At 54.7% G+C, this 19,627-nt stretch overlaps 1 protein-coding gene across 1 annotated transcript; it reads left to right on the top strand.

The window, feature by feature from the left end:
* The first annotated feature begins 1,277 nt into the window (after positions 1-1,277).
* On the top strand, positions 1,278-19,301 carry tma7 (translation machinery associated 7 homolog). Its single transcript, XM_069936251.1, has 4 exons — positions 1,278-1,382; positions 10,898-10,950; positions 12,847-12,934; positions 19,104-19,301. The coding sequence occupies exons 1-4, from the start codon at positions 1,367-1,369 to the stop codon at positions 19,136-19,138; spliced, it is 192 nt and encodes a 63-aa protein (XP_069792352.1). The 5' UTR covers positions 1,278-1,366; the 3' UTR covers positions 19,139-19,301.
* Positions 19,302-19,627: the final 326 nt, after the last annotated feature.

Genomic DNA, 19,627 nt, shown 5'->3' with positions numbered 1-19,627 from the left:
CTCCATCCCCCCAATCCCCCTCCCTCCATCCCCCCAATCCCCCTCCCTCCATCCCCCCAATCCCCCTCCCTCCATCCCCCCAATCCCCCTCCCTCCGTCCCCCCAATCCCCCTCCCTCCCCTCAATCCCCCTCCCTCCCCCCCAATCCCCCTCCCTCCCCCAATCCCCATCCCCCCCACTGTGTCCCCTCCAATCCCTCCTCCCTCTCCCCCAATCCCCCCCATCCTCCCTTCTGTCCTCCTCCCCCTAATTCCTCTTCCTTTTTCTCCCTTCCCACCACCCCCCCACCCCACCCCGGTCATGCCTGACTAATGCACTTGCAGTTTATTCAACAAAAATACTAAATTTCTATTTTCTGGCTTTTTCCATGGTCCTGCAATGGTTGGGTCCCAACGTTGCTGGATTAAAGAAGTTCAACCTGTACATCATTTTCAGTCACATTCTTTAAATTCACTGCATCTGCATCTTCACTGCATCTTGTGTGGTGACAGGGATATGGACCAAATGGACGATTGGTGGGGAGGGAGGAGTGGACATGGGAGTCATGGAGGGAGCAACCCTGCAGAAGGTAGAGCAGGGAGGGGAAGGGAATAAGTGCCTAGAGGGAGATCACATAGCAGCTGGTGGAAATGGTGGAGGAGGACGTGTTGGATGTGGAGGCGGGTGGGATAGTAGGTGAGGACAAGAGGAATCCTGTCCTTGTTGCGAGTGGGGGCCGAGGGGACCAGGGTAGTTGTCCAAGTAATGGAAGATATGCAGGTGAGGGCAGGTGGTAGAGGGAAAGCCACATTGTTTGAAGAAGGAGGACATCTCTGATGATCTGGAATGGAAGTCTTCATCCTGGGTTCAGATGCAATGGAGTCTGAGGAATTGAGAAAAGGATTCTGAATGAAATATTGGTTGCAGGGAGGGGTGAGATGAGGAGCTTTTACCTTGCTGAGTGATTGAACAAATTGAGGATGATACATAAAAATAAAATACACAGATTTTGAGAAGCCAGAGAGTAGGATTCAAGTCAGGTCATCCTATCAGTGTTGAATGTCAAGGGGCCGAACGGCCTACATGTGCTCCAATTCTCCTGTCTTTAAATCTTCGATGTTTTTTCGAGGTACATAACGATATTTTTTTAAAAAGAGCCATGATATGTAGTGAAATTTACTGTAGTTATGAGCGGACTATTTTAGCTGCGCGCAGGGACCATGCGGTGGACACGGCTCATATCCACCCCGCGCCCTGCCTGCAGTGGCAGCGGACGTACTGCAGGGGGCGGTGCACAGTGACGTTGAGCAACGCAGGCAGCGACCGGACACCTATCTCCTGGGTCCTGAGGCATCCGCGTGGGGTAGTGAGTGCTGAGGCAAGAAAGATGTCCGGCCGAGAAGGTAATGGGGAAACTGCTGCCCTGCCACGTCCACCCCCTCCCCCAATCCCCCTCCCTCCCTCCTCCAATCCCCCTCACTCCGCCCCCTCCCTCCTCCAATCCCCCTCACTCCCTCCCCCAATCCCCCTCACTCCGTCCCCTCCCTCCCTCCTCCAATCCCCCTCTCCAGTCCCCCTCACTCCGTCCCCTCCCTCCCTCCTCCAATCCCTCACTCCGCCCCCCTCCCTCCCTCCAATCCCCCACTCACTCCCTCCCGCCAATCCCCCTCACTCCCTCCCCAGTCCCCCTCACTCGTCCCTCCCTCCCCAGTCCCCCTCACTCCGTCCCCTCCCTCCCTCCCCCAGTCCCCCTCACTCCGTCCCCCGTCCCCTCCCTCCCCAGTCCCCCTCACTCCGTCCCCTCCCTCCCCAGTCCCCCTCACTCCGTCCCCTCCCTCCCCAGTCCCCCTCACTCCGTCCCCTCCCTCCCCAGTCCCCCTCACTCCGTCCCCTCCCTCCCTCCTCCAATCCCCCTCACTCCGTCCCCCGTCCCCTCCCTCCCCAGTCCCCCTCACTCCGTCCCCCGTCCCCTCCCTCCCCAGTCCCCCTCACTCCGCCCCCTCCCTCCCTCCCCAGTCCCCCTCACTCCGTCCCCTCCCTCCCTCCCCCAGTCCCCCTCACTCCGCCCCCTCCCTCCCTCCCCAGTCCCCCTCACTCCGTCCCCTCCCTCCCTCCCCCAGTCCCCCTCACTCCGTCCCCCAATCCCCCTCACTCCGTCCCCTCCCTCCCTCCCCCAGTCCCCCTCACTCCGTCCCCCAATCCCCCTCACTCCGTCCCCTCCCTCCCTCCCCCAGTCCCCCTCACTCCGTCCCCCGTCCCCTCCCTCCCCAGTCCCCCTCACTCCGTCCCCTCCCTCCCTCCCCCAGTCCCCCTCACTCCGTCCCCCAATCCCCCTCACTCCGTCCCCTCCCTCCCTCCCACAGTCCCCCTCACTCCGTCCCCCGTCCCCTCCCTCCCCAGTCCCCCTCACTCCGTCCCCTCCCTCCCTCCCCCAGTCCCCCTCACTCCGTCCCCCAATCCCCCTCACTCCGCCCCCTCCCTCCCCAGTCCCCCTCACTCCGCCCCCTCCCTCCCTCCCCAGTCCCCCTCACTCCGTCCCCTCCCTCCCTCCCCCAATCCCCCTCACTCCGTCCCCCGTCCCCTCCCTCCCCAGTCCCCCTCACTCCGCCCCCTCCCTCCCCAATCCCCCTCACTCCGCCCCCTCCCTCCCTCCCCAGTCCCCCTCACTCCGTCCCCTCCCTCCCTCCCCCAATCCCCCTCACTCCGTCCCCCGTCCCCTCCCTCCCCAGTCCCCCTCACTCCGTCCCCTCCCTCCCTCCCCCAGTCCCCCTCACTCCGTCCCCCAATCCCCCTCACTCCGCCCCCTCCCTCCCCAGTCCCCCTCACTCCGCCCCCTCCCTCCCCCAATCCCCCTCACTCCGCCCCCTCCCTCCCTCCCCCAATCCCCTCACTCCGCCCCCTCCCTCCCCCAATCCCCCTCACTCCGTCCCCTCCCTCCCTCCTCCAATCCCCCTCACTCCGCCCCCTCCCTCCCCCAATCCCCCTCACTCTGTCACCTCCCTCCCTCCCCCAATCCCCCTCACTCCGCCCCCTCCCTCCCCCAATCCCCTCACTCCGTCCCCTCCCTCCCTCCCCCAATCCCCCTCACTCCGCCCCCTCCCTCCTCCAATCCCCCTCACTCCGTCCCCTCCCTCCCTCCCCAATCCCCCTCACTCCGTCCCCTCCCTTCCTCCCCAATCCCCCTCACTCCGTCCCCTCACTCCCCAGTCCCCCTCACTCCGTCCCCTCCCTCCCTCCTCCAATCCCCCTCACTCCGTCCCCTCCCTCCCCAATCCCCCTCACTCAGTCCCCTCCCTCCCTCCTCCAATCCCCCTCACTCCGTCCCCTCCCTCCCTCCCCCAGTCCCCCTCACTCCCTTCCCAATCCCCTCACTCCGCCCCCTCCCTCCCCCAATCCCCCTCACTCCGTCCCCTCCCTCCCTCCCCCAATTCCCCTCACTCCGTCCCCTCCCTCCCTCCCCAGTCCCCCTCACTCCGTCCCCTCCCTCCCCCAATCCCCCTCACTCCGTCCCCTCCCTCCCTCCCCCAATCCCCCTCACTCCGTCCCCTCCCTCCCTCCCCCAGTCCCCCTCACTCCGTCCCCCGTCCCCTCCCTCCCCAGTCCCCCTCACTCCGTCCCCCGTCCCCTCCCTCCCCAGTCCCCCTCACTCCGCCCCCTCCCTCCCTCCCCAGTCCCCCTCACTCCGTCCCCTCCCTCCCTCCCCCAGTCCCCCTCACTCCGTCCCCCGTCCCCTCCCTCCCCAGTCCCCCTCACTCCGCCCCCTCCCTCCCTCCCCAGTCCCCCTCACTCCGTCCCCTCCCTCCCTCCCCCAGTCCCCCTCACTCCGTCCCCCAATCCCCCTCACTCCGTCCCCTCCCTCCCTCCCCCAGTCCCCCTCACTCCGTCCCCCGTCCCCTCCCTCCCCAGTCCCCCTCACTCCGTCCCCTCCCTCCCTCCCCCAGTCCCCCTCACTCCGTCCCCCAATCCCCCTCACTCCGCCCCCTCCCTCCCCAGTCCCCCTCACTCCGCCCCCTCCCTCCCTCCCCAGTCCCCCTCACTCCGTCCCCTCCCTCCCTCCCCCAATCCCCCTCACTCCGTCCCCCGTCCCCTCCCTCCCCAGTCCCCCTCACTCCGCCCCCTCCCTCCCCAATCCCCCTCACTCCGCCCCCTCCCTCCCTCCCCAGTCCCCCTCACTCCGTCCCCTCCCTCCCTCCCCCAATCCCCCTCACTCCGTCCCCCGTCCCCTCCCTCCCCAGTCCCCCTCACTCCGTCCCCTCCCTCCCTCCCCCAGTCCCCCTCACTCCGTCCCCCAATCCCCCTCACTCCGCCCCCTCCCTCCCCAGTCCCCCTCACTCCGCCCCCTCCCTCCCCCAATCCCCCTCACTCCGCCCCCTCCCTCCCTCCCCCAATCCCCTCACTCCGCCCCCTCCCTCCCTCCCCCAATCCCCTCACTCCGCCCCCTCCCTCCCCAATCCCCCTCACTCCGTCCCCTCCCTCCCTCCTCCAATCCCCCTCACTCCGCCCCCTCCCTCCCCCAATCCCCCTCACTCTGTCACCTCCCTCCCTCCCCCAATCCCCCTCACTCCGCCCCCTCCCTCCCCCAATCCCCTCACTCCGTCCCCTCCCTCCCTCCCCCAATCCCCCTCACTCCGCCCCCTCCCTCCTCCAATCCCCCTCACTCCGTCCCCTCCCTCCCTCCCCAATCCCCCTCACTCCGTCCCCTCCCTTCCTCCCCAATCCCCCTCACTCCGTCCCCTCACTCCCCAGTCCCCCTCACTCCGTCCCCTCCCTCCCTCCTCCAATCCCCCTCACTCCGTCCCCTCCCTCCCCAATCCCCCTCACTCAGTCCCCTCCCTCCCTCCTCCAATCCCCCTCACTCCGTCCCCTCCCTCCCTCCCCCAGTCCCCCTCACTCCCTTCCCAATCCCCTCACTCCGCCCCCTCCCTCCCCCAATCCCCCTCACTCCGTCCCCTCCCTCCCTCCCCCAATTCCCCTCACTCCGTCCCCTCCCTCCCTCCCCAGTCCCCCTCACTCCGTCCCCTCCCTCCCCCAATCCCCCTCACTCCGTCCCCTCCCTCCCTCCCCCAATCCCCCTCACTCCGTCCCCTCCCTCCCTCCCCCAATCCCCCTCACTCCGTCCCCTCCCACCCCCAATCCCCCTCACTCCGTCCCCTCCCTCCCTCCCCCAATCCCCCTCACTCCGTCCCCTCCCTCCCCCAATCCCCCTCACTCCGTCCCCTCCCTCCCCCAATCCCCCTCACTCCGTCCCCACACTCCCCCAATCCCCCTCACTCCGCCCCCTCCCTCCCTCCCCCAATCCCCCTCACTCCGTCCCCTCCCTCCCTCCCCCAGTCCCCCTCACTCCCTTCCCAATCCCCTCACTCCGCCCCCTCCCTCCCCCAATCCCCCTCACTCCGTCCCCTCCCTCCCTCCCCCAATTCCCCTCACTCCGTCCCCTCCCTCCCTCCCCAGTCCCCCTCACTCCGTCCCCTCCCTCCCCCAATCCCCCTCACTCCGTCCCCTCCCTCCCTCCCCCAATCCCCCTCACTCCGTCCCCTCCCTCCCTCCCCCAATCCCCCTCACTCCGTCCCCTCCCACCCCCAATCCCCCTCACTCCGTCCCCTCCCTCCCTCCCCCAATCCCCCTCACTCCGTCCCCTCCCTCCCCAGTCCCCCTCACTCCGCCCCCTCCCTCCCCAGTCCCCCTCACTCCGCCCCCTCCCTCCCCAGTCCCCCTCACTCCGCCCCCTCCCTCCCCAGTCCCCCTCACTCCGCCCCCTCCCTCCCCCAATCCCCCTCACTCCGTCCCCAATCCCCCTCACTCCCTTCCCAATCCCCTCACTCCGCCCCCTCCCTCCCTCCCCAGTCCCCCTCACTCCGCCCCCTCCCTCCCCCAATCCCCCTCACTCCGTCCCCAATCCCCCTCACTCCGTCCCCAATCCCCCTCACTCCGTCCCCAATCCCCCTCACTCCGTCCCCAATCCCCCTCACTCCCTTCCCAATCCCCTCACTCCGCCCCCTCCCTCCCTCTCCCAATCCCCCTCACTCCGCCCCCTCCCTCCCTCTCCCAATCCCCCTCACTCCGTCCCCTCCCTCCCTCTCCCAATCCCCCTCACTCCGTCCCCTCCCTCCCTCCCCCAATCCCCCTCACTCCGTCCCCTCCCTCCCTCCCCCAATCCCCCTCACTCCGTCCCCTCCCTGCCTCCCCCAATCCCCCTCACTCCGTCCCCTCCCTCCCTCCCCCAATCCCCCTCACTCCGTCCCCTCCCTCCCTCTCCCAATCCCCTCACTCCGTCCCCTCCCTCCCTCCCCCAATCCCCCTCACTCCGTCCCCTCCCTCCCTCCCCCAATCCCCCTCACTCCGTCCCCTCCCTCCCTCCCCCAATCCCCCTCACTCCGTCCCCTCCCTCCCTCCCCCAATCCCCCTCACTCCGTCCCAGTCCCCCTCACTCCGTCCCCCGTCCCAGTCCCCCTCCCCCGTCCCCTCCCTCCCTCCCCGTCCCCTCCCTCCCTCCCCGTCCCCTCCCTCCCTCCCCCGTCCCCTCCCTCCCTCCCCCGTCCCCTCCCTCCCTCCCCCGTCCCCTCCCTCCCTCCCCCGTCCCCTCCCTCCCTCCCTCCCCGTCCCCTCCCTCCCTCCCTCCCCGTCCCCTCCCTCCCTCCCTCCCCCGTCCCCTCCCTCCCTCCCTCTCCCGTCCCCTCCCTCTCTCCCTCCCCCGTCCCCTCCCTCCCTCCCTCCCCCGTCCCCTCCCTCCCTCCCTCCCCCGTCCCCTCCCTCCCTTCCCCCGTCCCCTCCCTCCCTCCCTCCCCCGTCCCCTCCCTCCCTCCCCCGTCCCCTCCCTCCCTCCCCCGTCCCCTCCCTCCCTCCCCCGTCCCCTCCCTCCCTCCCCCGTCCCCTCCCTCCCTCCCCCGTCCCCTCCCTCCCTCCCCCGTCCCCTCCCTCCCTCCCCCGTCCCCTCCCTCCCTCCCCCGTCCCCTCCCTCCCTCCCCCGTCCCCTCCCTCCCTCCCCCGTCCCCTCCCTCCCTCCCCCGTCCCCTCCCTCCCTCCCCCGTCCCCTCCCTCCCTCCCCCGTCCCCTCCCTCCCTCCCCCGTCCCCTCCCTCCCTCCCCCGTCCCCTCCCTCCCTCCCCCGTCCCCTCCCTCCCTCCCCCGTCCCCTCCCTCCCTCCCCCGTCCCCTCCCTCCCTCCCCCGTCCCCTCCCTCCCTCCCCCGTCCCCTCCCTCCCTCCCCGTCCCCTCCCTCCCTCCCCGTCCCCTCCCTCCCTCCCCCGTCCCCTCCCTCCCTCCCCCGTCCCCTCCCTCCCTCCCCCGTCCCCTCCCTCCCTCCCCCGTCCCCTCCCTCCCTCCCCCGTCCCCTCCCTCCCTCCCCCGTGTCCTCCCTCCCTCCCCGTCCCCTCCCTCCCTCCCCCGTCCCCTCCCTCCCTCCCCCGTCCCCTCCCTCCCTCCCCCGTCCCCTCCCTCCCTCCCCGTCCCCTCCCTCCCTCCCCGTCCCCTCCCTCCCTCCCCCGTCCCCTCCCTCCCTCCCCCGTCCCCTCCCTCCCTCCCCCGTCCCCTCCCTCCCTCCCCCGTCCCCCTCCCTCCGCCCCCGTCCCCCTCCCTCCGCCCCCCGTCCCCCTCCCTCCGCCCCCGTCCCCCTCCCTCCGCCCCCGTCCCCCTCCCTCCGCCCCCGTCCCCCTCCCTCCGCCCCCGTCCCCCTCCCTCCGCCCCCGTCCCCCTCCCTCCGCCCCCGTCCCCCTCCCTCCGCCCCCGTCCCCCTCCCTCCGCCCCCGTCCCCCTCCCTCCGCCCCCGTCCCCCTCCCTCCGCCCCCAATCCCCCCCCCATCCCCCCTTCTCTCCTCCTCTCCCTAATTCCTCTTTCTTTTTCTCCCTTCCCACCACACCCCCCCACCCCACCCCGGTCATGCCTGACTAATGCACTTGCAGTTTATTCAACAAAAATACTAAATTTCTATTTTCTGGCTTTTTCCATGGTCCTGCAATGGTTGGGTCCCAACGTTGCTGGATTAAAGAAGTTCAACCTGTACATCATTTTCAGTCACATTCTTTAAATTCACTGCATCTGCATGTTTCTCCCCTTCCACGGACCCACCTTAAAGACAAACGAAACAATAGATAATTACCCCCACCCCTCTCCGTCAAATTTACTGATAAATTCTCTGACCAGGGCAATTCTTAAGAAGCAGGGATAAGGAGACATTTTAAGAGAGTCACCCCAACACCGAGTGGCATCAACCAGCTCTTCATCCGGGGTGATGCCATTTTATTCAAACACAACTTTATTCAAACAGCTGCTATGATCAAAATCTGACCAAGGGCCTTCACTGACTGAATATTTGATCCCATCTTTGGTTTGTGTTACTTAGAAAACATTTACTTTTACAATTTTAAACCTCTGTATTTTTGCCTATTATTTTATTCTTATTTGTTTTAATTTTTAAAATTTACCTCCATCTTTATTTTGCCAGTTACTTAAGGCTTCTGGTTACTTGAATTCCAAAACAAGGTGTTTTACTGTAATATTTTAATATAAGTACACATACTGTATATATGTATACCTGTGTATGTGTTGTATTCGTATGTCTTTTGCACTGTTCTACAATATAGACCAGAGACTGCAGTTTCATCAGGTTGTACTGGTACAATTGGATATCAAATGAAGTTGAATAAATTTAATAATCTGTGATCCTCAGGCCTTTGGTAAAGCCAGATTAACGGATTTCATGAACTGTTGGATGCCTATACTTATTTCACTTGTGTTGTACATAATAGTTTAACAAATTACGCTCTTATAATACAAAGTCATATTAACAGCAAATTTAAATGGGGTAGGAAGATGAGCATTAATTTTAAGAGGAGCATAAAGTAGAACAGGGTGAGTTTCTGTTTGTCAAACCACACATTCATAATCACAGACATTCCCACTCTGCTGTTATACACCCATGCCCTTACACAATGCCCGATTATGCATTCAAGACAAATGACTGATCAACATGCCAAACCATTGGATCCGTTGTTGGTGCTTTGAAAACTATTAATTAATTCCTTTAATGTTAATTTTTGTAATTCTAACCTTGTGCCTTTTATTCATATTTCAGATAGCATTTTTAGTTTTGAACTAACCGCTTTTTTTCCCACAAATTTCATCATATGATCACCTCCTTCTTTTGCTTGGCTTCACGGACGAAGATTTATGGAGGGGTAAAATGACCACATCAGCTGCAGGCTCGTTTGTGGCTGACAAGTCCGATGCGGGACAGGCAGACACAGTTGCAGCGGTTGCAGGGGAAAATTGGTGGGTTGGGGTTGGGTGTTGGGTTTTTCCTCCTTTGTCTTTTGTCAGTGAGGTGGGCTCTTCAGTCTTCTTCAAAGGAGGTTGCTGCCCGCCGAACTGTGAGGCGCCAAGATGCACGGTTTGAGGCGATATCAGCCCACTGGCGGTGGTCAATGTGGCAGGCACCAAGAGATTTCTTTAGGCAGTCCTTGTACCTCTTCTTTGGTGCACCTCTGTCACGGTGGCCAGTGGAGAGCTCGCCATATAACACGATCTTGGGAAGGCGATGGTCCTCCATTCTGGAGACGTGACCCACCCAGCGCAGCTGGATCTTCAGCAGCGTGGATTCGATGTTGTCGGCCTCTGCCATCTCGAGTACTTCGATGTTAGGGATGAAGTCGCTCCAATGAATGTTGAGGATGGAGCGGAGACAACGCTGATGGAAGCATTCTAGGAGCCGTAGGTGATGCCAAAAGAGGACCCATGATTTGGAGCCAAACAGGAGTGTGGGTATGACAACGGCTCTGTATACGCTAATCTTTGTGAGGTTTTTCAGTTGGTTGTTTTTCCAGACTCTTTTGTGTAGTCTTCCAGAGGCACTATTTGCCTTGGCGAGTCTGTTGTCTATCTCGTTGTCAATCCTTACATCCGATGAAATGGTGCAGCCGAGATAGGTAAACTGGTTGACCGTTTTGAGTTTTGTGTGCCCGATGGAGATGTGGGGGGGCTGATAGACATGGTGGGGAGCTGGCTGATGGAGGACCTCAGATTTCTTCAGGCTGACTTCCAGCCCAAACATTTTGGCAGTTTCCGTAAAACAGGACGTCAAGCGCTGAAGAGCTGGCTCTGAATGGGCAACTAAAGCGGCATCGTCTGCAAAGAGTAGTTCACAGACAAGTTGCTCTTGTGTCTTGGTGTGAGCTTGCAGGTGCCTCAGATTGAAGAGACTGCCATCTGTGCGGTACCGGATGTAAACAGCGTCTTCATTGTTGAGGTCTTTCATGGCTTGGTTCAGCATCATGCTGAAGAAGATTGAAAAGAGTGTTGGTGCGAGAACGCAGCCTTGCTTCACGCCATTGTTAAGGATTCACCTCCTTAAAGTTCCTTTAACTACAAGATCGTCAATTAAACCTGTATTCCCAGTATTGGATCCAAAATAGCCAGTTCAATTGTTGATCCCTGATCCACGGAGCCCTCCTGCTGTTACTGCTCGTTTAATTTGCCCATGCATAAATAGATTAAAGTTTGATTAATGGATCACTCTTGTTACTGACATCACTAATTTCCTGATTCTTACACTCTCCTGCACTAGCTGCTTGATTCAACAACCAATGTTTTCTGCCCTTTTGTTAGTTCACCCCAAACTGTTTCCATTTCTATAAGATATCGTTGCTGTGACCTACTATTATCTTCCACCCCATCCCCAATTCACTAATATAAGCATACTTCTCATCTTGTTTTATTTGCCTTTTCTGAAACTGGTGATCTGGAATATTTAATTCCCAAACTTTGTAACTCCAATGGCTAATGCATGCTCCTACTGAATAATCGAGGCTGATGCATATTAAGGACACTTAAAATACATAATCCAAGAGATCTAGCAACTACCTTTGTTCAGCTTCTACAAAGTGTATGCCATTAGTCCTGACTTGATTTATTTTTCTGTTTTATAGGAGGCAAGAAAAAGCCATTGAAACAAAAAAAACCAAACAAACAACTGGATGAGGTCTGTAGCTCTTACAAAATGTTTCATTACTGTCCTGTACTGTGTCTGTTGTCCAGTAAGCGCCAATAGATGGAATAATTTGTTACATGGCAAATGTTTCACACAAGAACAACCACTTTAGCAACCATTTAAAATTTTTAAATTTAGCCATACAGCGCTGGAACAGGCCCTCTTGGCCCACAAGCCTATGCCGCCCAATTACATCCAATTAATCTACTCCCCAGTATGTTTTGAAGGGTGGAAGGAAACCAGAGCACCCAGAGGAAACTCACGCAGACACAGGAAGAACATACAAACTCCTTACAGATGGCGCAGGATTCAAACCCCGTTCCTGGTCACTGACCCTCTAACGACGTTGAGTTAACTGCTTAGTTAGATGTGCCGCCAAGTTAAACTGACTGTGTCCCAACCTTCCGCTTAAACTCTATCACTTCTGTCTTCACCCATAACCCTTCATGGCATTCAATTGCTCCAGATTCTGCCTGCAAATCCCTTACAGATGTTGAATATTGCTTGAAAAAATTACAGCTCGATAGGAATGGTGATTTTTTTTTCACTATGGGGATGGTTGGATGCCGGATGAGTGAATTTTTCGGTTGCTTGAGATTGCATGCTGCATGATTAGCAATCTGACCACTAGGGGGTGCCAATTTTAAACCAGTATATTCCAGGATTTTTTTTGCCAGTTGCTTGAATTCCGGATAATGGGGATTTTACTGTATTGACCTTTTAAGTGAAAGCAGAGCTTTGAATTTATCCTGACCGTATCATTTGGAATCTAATATGCATCTATGCACTTCCCCTTTTATCCCCATTTTATAATGGAAGATTTTAAATTTGTCTCTACAGTTAAATGTCCTTTGACATCAACTGCCTTACTCTTCCTGGGTCACCTCTATACATGGGATTATTTCCCATGGCGGCCCATCTTCCTGAAACAAAATTTAGCTTGTTGTTCTTGCCTTTATTAAGCCAAACTAAACAATAAAATAAAACCAAATTAAGATTAATATTTGCCACCCTGGCACCATTGCACATAATTAATCTGGTGAGAAGATGGCATGTTCCAAATCCACCTCAAATTCTGACTCAAGATTACCGAGACATAAAACTTTTTTCTGGGAAAGTGTATCGCAGCATGAATGGTTTGTGTAGTTTGTTGGACCTTATTGTCTCTCAGTCATTTCAGAAACTACTCTAGTTGTAATTGAGGTGGAATTTTACTTTGTTCAATCGTTCAAGTTGATAGAATTACACCCCCCATTCTACCATGATGCAGCAGGTAGAGCTACTCCTTCATCATTCCCCCCAGCAATCTAGTTAAATCCAACTTGCAATGCTCTCTGTATGGAGGAGTTTACCCCTGCTTCTTCTGACCCTATGAGTTTGTGGGATGTCAAATTGGGTAGCTTGGTCATCTTTTAGGAATTTGTTGTAGGCGTTACAGCACTTGGCATGACCACAACAATAAATGAAAGCTTACAAGCGCTGACTGTGTCTCCATATTGGCAGTATGAACCTGTTATGCTGCTTCATTCCAAAACTTGTTTTCCTTTCTTTTCAAGCTCACAACTAAAGCTGTTGTATGGAGGGGCTAGGAAAGGGAAATATCAATCAGACTTTCACTGATCACTTTCTAGGCGATTGCAAGTTTTTTTTTCAGGATTTGAGACTAATCTGTAAACATGAAAAGACTGCTGATGTTTTGCAGCTGTCATGCTTAAATAAAAGGGTCAGCTTGTTGGATGACCAAAAACTTGACCAAGAAGGTGACATTAAAGTGGAATGCACAGGAATTGCACGTGACTGATTTAGCTAGGCTGAAATACTCACCCAATATGTACAGTGCAACCTGGAGTGATTTTGCATATTGTGATTTTCCTTGTGTCTTCGCAGGATGATCTTGCTTTCAAACAGAAACAGAGGGAAGAGCAGAAGAAATTGGACGAGATGAAACAAAAAGCTGCCAGCAAAGGACCACTGGGTGAGTGATGTGACCCTGCTGACTCGTTGGGCAGAAAATGAAATCTTGAGATGGTGTGTAGGTTCAGCCAGCAAGAATGTTGAGAAAACAAATGAGCAGATGCGCTTCTCAAGATTCCAGACAGTGTAGTCAAGGACGCGCTGCTGCTTCCCATGCAATTCCAGAGCACCATGTGACATAGAGGATGTTTCTGCACAGACAATCCCAGGCTATTATGCCAGTTCATTGGGCCACACTTGAAGTTAAATTTTGAAACTCGCAAGGGACTATTTTTAAAAGTTTCTTTTCAAGGATAAAAAAAAATTGCAAAGTTGATGACTATTGTACTTGGATTCATTTGATCCCTGGAATTGATTCTCTCAGGTTGCAATATAATTTTTAGCCACACATATTTTAACTTGTAGCCATATTGAATATGGACCACTTTGTTAAGTAAAATCCCCGTTATCTGGAATTCAAGCAACTGGCAAAAATAAATTGCGGGAAGTTGGTTTAAAAAAAAACGAACGTTTAAAATTGACGCCTCCTAGCAGTTAGTTTGCCAACCACGCGACATACTATCTCAAGCAACTGGCAAATTCACTTCTCCAGCATCTACCCAATCCCTATAGGTGCTGGATACTGGGGGCTTTTCTGTATGTCAGTCCCTTCCACTTGTGTACAATTTCCAGCCAAGTTTCAAATACTTTTTACAACATGAATATAATATGTAGATGTAAATGTCACTGCTCCTTTGGCTGGTTTTCTTTTGTCAAATATTTCAGTTCTTCATCTTGATATTTTGCTATTCCTTTATTCTGAATATATTTTTCCTTGTGCACCTTTACATGTTTGCTCAATCCTTCCCAATTTGGTGCCTATCTCGGAGACCAGAGCTTTTGTGGCTTGTACCTGGACTGTACTAGATGACATTAAAATGTTGACACATATGGCAGCTGTATTCTTAATGGAATAAATGAAGTTTCCTCCCCTTTTTTGTCTAATTTGGTCCCTCCTTCCCATTCAGAATATCTGTGTGCCCATTCCAGCATGATTTATCAATTTTCATAGAACGAGCAGAAGCTGTTGTGTCGTGTTTAAAGAGTTGATGCAGGATCTCAATCCGAAACGTCAACAATTCTCCCCTCCCACTGCTGCTCCCCTCGCAAATTTCCTTCAATAATTCAAATTTTTCTTTGCTCCTGATTCCAGCTCCTGCAATCTCTTGTGTCTCCTGTGATGTTTGTACTCAGTATATAATTGTGAAGTTACTGAGGCAGGGTTGTCTTTACTGCAGGGTAGTAAAGGATTTACATGGTACTTTTCATATTCTCTGGATGTCCAAAGGGCTACCAGCCAAATGCATTTATTTATCTTGAACTATTTTTTAATGGAAGTCAGCTGATGCAATGTAATAAAAGCACACAATGCTGGAGAGACTCAACAGGTCAAACAATGTCCTTTATGTAGCAACGGCAGAGATACATAACTGACGTTTTGGCCTTGAGCCCTTCATCAAAGTATGAGAAAATTCCAGTGAGCTTCAGAAAAAAAGAGGGGGGGGTAGCAAGATAGGAGATGATGTGGAGAAGGGAGGGAAGGGGACTGCAGCACTGAGGGGGTGGAAAGGCAGAGCTACGTAGGTGAAAGAACTAGAAAAAGCAAGGAATTGGGGTGGGGGGGGGAAGAAAAGGCGAGCAGGTTTAATGGAAAACGGTGAAGTCAATGTTCATGCCATCTGGCTGGAGGGTGCCCAGACGAAAAATAAGGTGTTGTTCTTCCATTCTACGGGTGGTCAGGGTGGGACAGACATGGAAGAGCGGGTGTGTGACACAGCATTGAAGTGGTTGGCCACTGGGAGGTCACTGGTTGCGGAGAGAGGAGGTGCTGAGCAAAGTGATCTGTCTGCGTCCAGTCTCTCCGATGTAGAGAAGGCCACAAAGGATGCACCGGATGTAGTAATTAAGTCCTACAGATACACAAGTGAAATGTTGCTTCACTTGAAAAACCTGTTTGGGGTCCTGGTCCGTGGTGAAGGAGGAGGTGTGGGCGCAGGTGTTGCACCTCCTGCAGGCACAAGGGGAGGTACCAGAGACGCAAAGGGCGGGGAGGGATAAGTGCACAAGGGAATCGCGGAGGGAGCGGTTCCTGTGGAAGGCCGAGAGAGAAGGAGCAGGAAAGATATGTCTAGTGGTGGATCCAGTAGTAAACATTGGAAATTCCGGAAGATGATGTGTTGGATGCGGAGGCTGGTGAAAGGCAGTTTCAGATCAGACAAATAACATTGGACTCCATGAAGTACTTCCACGTGGTGAGCTCCTTGGACCAAGAAACTGCTGACAGGGTAGATGACTTCATGCCCCACAATGTTGCCGCACAGCACCTTAGGACTCTCTAGATGTGAAAGAGCAGCCAGACTGATGCACCTAGAGGGTCTGGGTGACAGGTCCCTGTCAGCTTTAATGGATGAGATGTTAACACTGGTAGAGGGATACAAGCCTGTCTCTTGTTCAAACAGGCATTCCTCGAGCAGCTGCCCGATGACATCCAGCTGATGCTGGCAGTCGCAGACTTCAGTGACCCACGGAATGAAGCTGCTGTCAGCCAGCTGTCCAGAACAAGGACCCTGCAGCCAGTGAAGCCCAGCGAGACACAGGAGCACCAGCATCCCTGACAGGAGACAGAGGACCCACGGTGTTTCTGCCATCAGAGATGGGGTACAGAAGCCCACCCCTACCGACCACCCTGCACGTTTCAGGGAAACGCTAGGGCAGCCACTGCTGATGGCTTCGGCGACTGGCCACCTAGACAGCCTGCTGCATGTGTGGGACAAAAGGTCCGGGCGCCGTTTGCTCTTGGATTTGAGGGGAGAAATCAGTGTCATCCCACCCACCACACTAGATACAAGGATCAGACAGTGTGGACCCACCTTGAGACCTGCGAACAACAATTCCATACAGACCTACGGCAAGGTCCAACTAGCTGCCAACACATTTAAATGGGACTTCACGTTGCCATGGTGGACAAACCGCTCCTGGGGTCAGACTTCCTTAGGGCCCATGGTTTGTTGGCCGACCTGAAGGGTCGGAGGTTGGTCCACGTCAAAACCTTTCAAACGTTCCCTCTCGGGGAAGCCAGACTACCTGCACCGCACCTGGACTCGGTTGCATTGTCCAGTGTCAAGGACAGCAGTCTCCTTGCCGAATTCTCACAGTTCACCTCGACCATGCCAAAACAAGGAGTGCAGCACCACTCAAAGGCCACCCCTAAATGCAAGGACTAGAAGACTACCCCTGGACAAACTCTCCCTTGCCAAAGAGGAGTTCAGACACACGGAAGAGCTCAGGGTTGTCCACAGGTCCGACAGCCCCTGGGCTTCACCACTACACATGGCGCTGAAGACAGTGGGGGTTGGCAGCCGTATAGGGACTATAGATGGCTGAATGAAGCCACCACGTCGGACCGCTAACCCCTACCATACATCCAAGAATTTGCAGCCAACCTACTTGGAGCCTGCATCTTCTCAAAAGTTGACCTGGTACGTGGTAACCATCAAATCCTGATGCTGCCAGAGGACATCCAGAAAACTGCTTTGATCACCCCTTTTGGCCTGTTCGAGTTTCTACGGATGTCTTTCGGGCTAAAAAACACGGCACAGACAAACACTGCACCGATTAGATGCAGTGGGCTTGGATTTGGATTTCCTATTCATATATCTAGATGACATCCTGATCGCCAGCAGGAACCATATGGAGCACTTATCCCACTTCCACCAGCTTTATACCCGACTGAGAAAGTTTGGGCTGACCATTAACCAGCCAAATGCGAGTTCGGGTGGGAGACTATCGATTTCCTAGGCCATAGGCTCTCAAAGGATAGCGTGACTCCTCTGCCGAACAAGGTCGAAGCCTTCCGACAGTTCAATAGGCCTACCACAGTCAAAGTGCTGCAGGAATATGTGGGCATAGTAAACTTTGACCACCGCTTCCTCCCATCAACAGCCAGCATCATGCAACCTCTATTCACCTTGATGTCAGGTAGAAAGAAAGACATCACTTGGAATCCGGAGGCCAAAGCAGATTTCGTCCAAATGAAGGAGGCCCTGGCAAACACTGCCATGCTAGTACACTACATGACTGATGTTCCAACATCTCTCACGGTGGACGCATCAAACACAGCAGTCAGTGGAGTACTGGAACAACTCGTGGATAGACACTGGAAGCCCTTGGCCTATAGTAGACATTTCAGAAATACAGTGCCTTCGACAGAGCTGTTAGCACTCTACCTGGCGATCCGGCATGTCAGATACTTTCTGGAAGGCAGACCATTTACAGATTTCACCGACCACAAGCTCCTATCCTTTGTGTTCACCAAGGTATCAGACCCTTGGTCAGCCCGGCAGCAACGGCACCTTTCATATATATTGGAATTCACGACAGCGATCCAGCACATCTCCGGTAAAGACAACGTTGTGGCGGATGCTCTATCCAGGTCAACCATCCAAGTGCTGGGAGAGGGGAGCAACTATTCAAAGCTAGCAGAGGCGCAATGAGGAGATACACAGCTACAGGACTGCGGTCTCAGGCCTGCAGCTGTAGGACGTACCCTTGGGTTCAGGTGAGCAGACGCTCTTTTGCGATACAGCCACGGGCTTCCGCCGCCCCATCATCCTTGTAGCATGGAGAGGACGTGTATTCAACTCTGTGCATGGCCTAGTGCACCCCTCCCTCTGATATCCAGTCGGTTTGTGTGGCACAGCCTCAAAAAACAAGTCAGTGACTGGGCGAGGACATGCACTCAGTGTCAGACAGTGAAAGTCTAGAGACATACTAAAGCGCCCCTCCCCCCCCACCCCATGGGCTGCCATAGCCAGCTTGTTGGGGTCCCAGCTGCATCACACCACAGCCTCTCACCCTCAATCAAATGGCCTGGTGGAGCGCTTCCATAGACACTTGAAATTAGCACATGGCCGGGTGGATGAGCTCCCTGGGTCCTACTTGGGATCCGCACAGTGCCCAAAGAAGACCTGCAACCTCCATCGGCAGTCCCTGGCGAGATCCTACCTGCCCCAAGGGGGCAAGAAGCAGACACCACAGCGCCCCTGAGCAAGCTCCGTAAAAGGCTGGGTAACCTGACACCTATCTCGACCTCTAGACACGAACGAACACCAACTTCTGTTCCCAGACAATTAAAGAACTGTGAGTATGTCTTTGTTAGAAGGGGCACACACCAGCCACCACTGCAGTGGCCATACAAGGGGCCGTTCAGAGAAGTAAAAAACAATGGGTCTATGTTCACATTGGACGTGGAGGTTAAAGAGGAAGTGTTTATGATTGACCAATTAAAACGGCGTTCGTGGACTTGGAAAAGCGGAAAAGCTAGCCGAAGTGCATGCAAGCACTCAAGCAGAGGCAGGCTGCCCAAACAGAAGAAAGTGCAGACTTTGGGTTGCGGTGGGGGGGGGGGTGCAAGATCACTGGTTCTGTGGGGGGGGGGGGGGGTCAACGCGTTTGGTATTCAGACAAACCGGCTCCGATTGTAATGTACGTGCAGAGCAACTTACACTAAAATGGTGCCAGGCATCTTCCCTTACCCCTCAAGAAAAGGGCTCACACGCGCAAAGTATGAATAGCTGCCAGTCAGCAACGCAACGTCAGGTTCCCAGTGGCGAGAACAGGAAGCCCCTTTAAAGCGCTCAGTGAGAAAACAATAAAGCAGCGAGATTTGGAACAAACCTGTTGACTGCCGGTCTCGTTATTCGCTCTGTAGCAGAAACGCTACACATGCACCATTTAGCGCCTTAGTTTAGCTTTTCATTTCAAAGATAACATACACAAAGTGCAGCTTTCTCTCTTGCTTGTGTTGCGTCTTTGAAGTAGTGGCTCCTAACAACATAGCATTCTGATTTGGACAAGAATCATGGCAATTGAGTAGTGACTCAATCTAAGATGAAGCTTCTCCTCCAGAGGCAATAACATCTTCACAAATCCACAGGTAAACCTCCACCAACTGCTTGATGTAGTTTGGATTTCCTTTTACAATTTTCCTGCTCAATATGTAAATTATTACAAGAGAATTACCAGCCAAAGGAGCAAGTGGAAAGATTCTCAAAAAAAATGTCTTTTTAAAAAAAAAAATTAAAATTCTAAAAGGAACCTGTTCATACTGATGGTGATCTTTTTGTCTACAGGTTCTGGAGGCATTAAGAAATCTGGCAAGAAATAACTGATACACTGGAACATTCAAATTAAACTCTTAACCTATAATATCCTTCATCTTTGGAGAGTGGTGATCTACATTTGCAAAGTGCTTTTTTTTTATTGTTTGAGCTTTCTACCTTCCCCTGTACATTTGTTTAAAACTCCAATAAAAGTTTTTATTTTCCCTGGTTTTTGAGCATGTTGCCTGCAGAGTTTCATTAAACTATTGTTTCATTTTAACAAATAGAATGACTACAAGTACTGTTAAATTTGCTTTTAAAGCTTGGTTTGAATCTAGAGAGCATTTTGTCTTGTGTCATGTTGTACAGAGTTCTATTTGAGATGAATTAATAATAGTGCGGTCTGTGTGAAAGTGGTTAAAATTACCCTAACGATACACATCTCCAGTTGCTTCATGTAAATTTTTCATGCAAGATCTGTCTTCTAAGGCACATCCTGGCTGGTAGTTAATGTTTTCCTCATTTCTACACCCTTAATTTCCTCAAAGCTTGAA

This window comes from Narcine bancroftii, chromosome 5 (genome assembly GCF_036971445.1).
Source record: "Narcine bancroftii isolate sNarBan1 chromosome 5, sNarBan1.hap1, whole genome shotgun sequence".
NCBI classification, from domain to species: domain Eukaryota; kingdom Metazoa; phylum Chordata; class Chondrichthyes; order Torpediniformes; family Narcinidae; genus Narcine; species Narcine bancroftii.
The sequence above is the reverse complement of the archived record's forward strand: the minus strand, read 5'-3'. Positions and strand labels throughout refer to the sequence as shown.

What these genes read in the sequence shown, in the direction of transcription:
- tma7 (XM_069936251.1), top strand. An exon ending in CAAACAAACAACTGGATGAG is followed by an intron (nt 10,951 to 12,846) that starts GTCTGTAGCTCT and finishes GTGTCTTCGCAG; the next exon opens with GATGATCTTGCTTTCAAACA. An exon ending in TGCCAGCAAAGGACCACTGG is followed by an intron (nt 12,935 to 19,103) that starts GTGAGTGATGTG and finishes TTTTGTCTACAG; the next exon opens with GTTCTGGAGGCATTAAGAAA.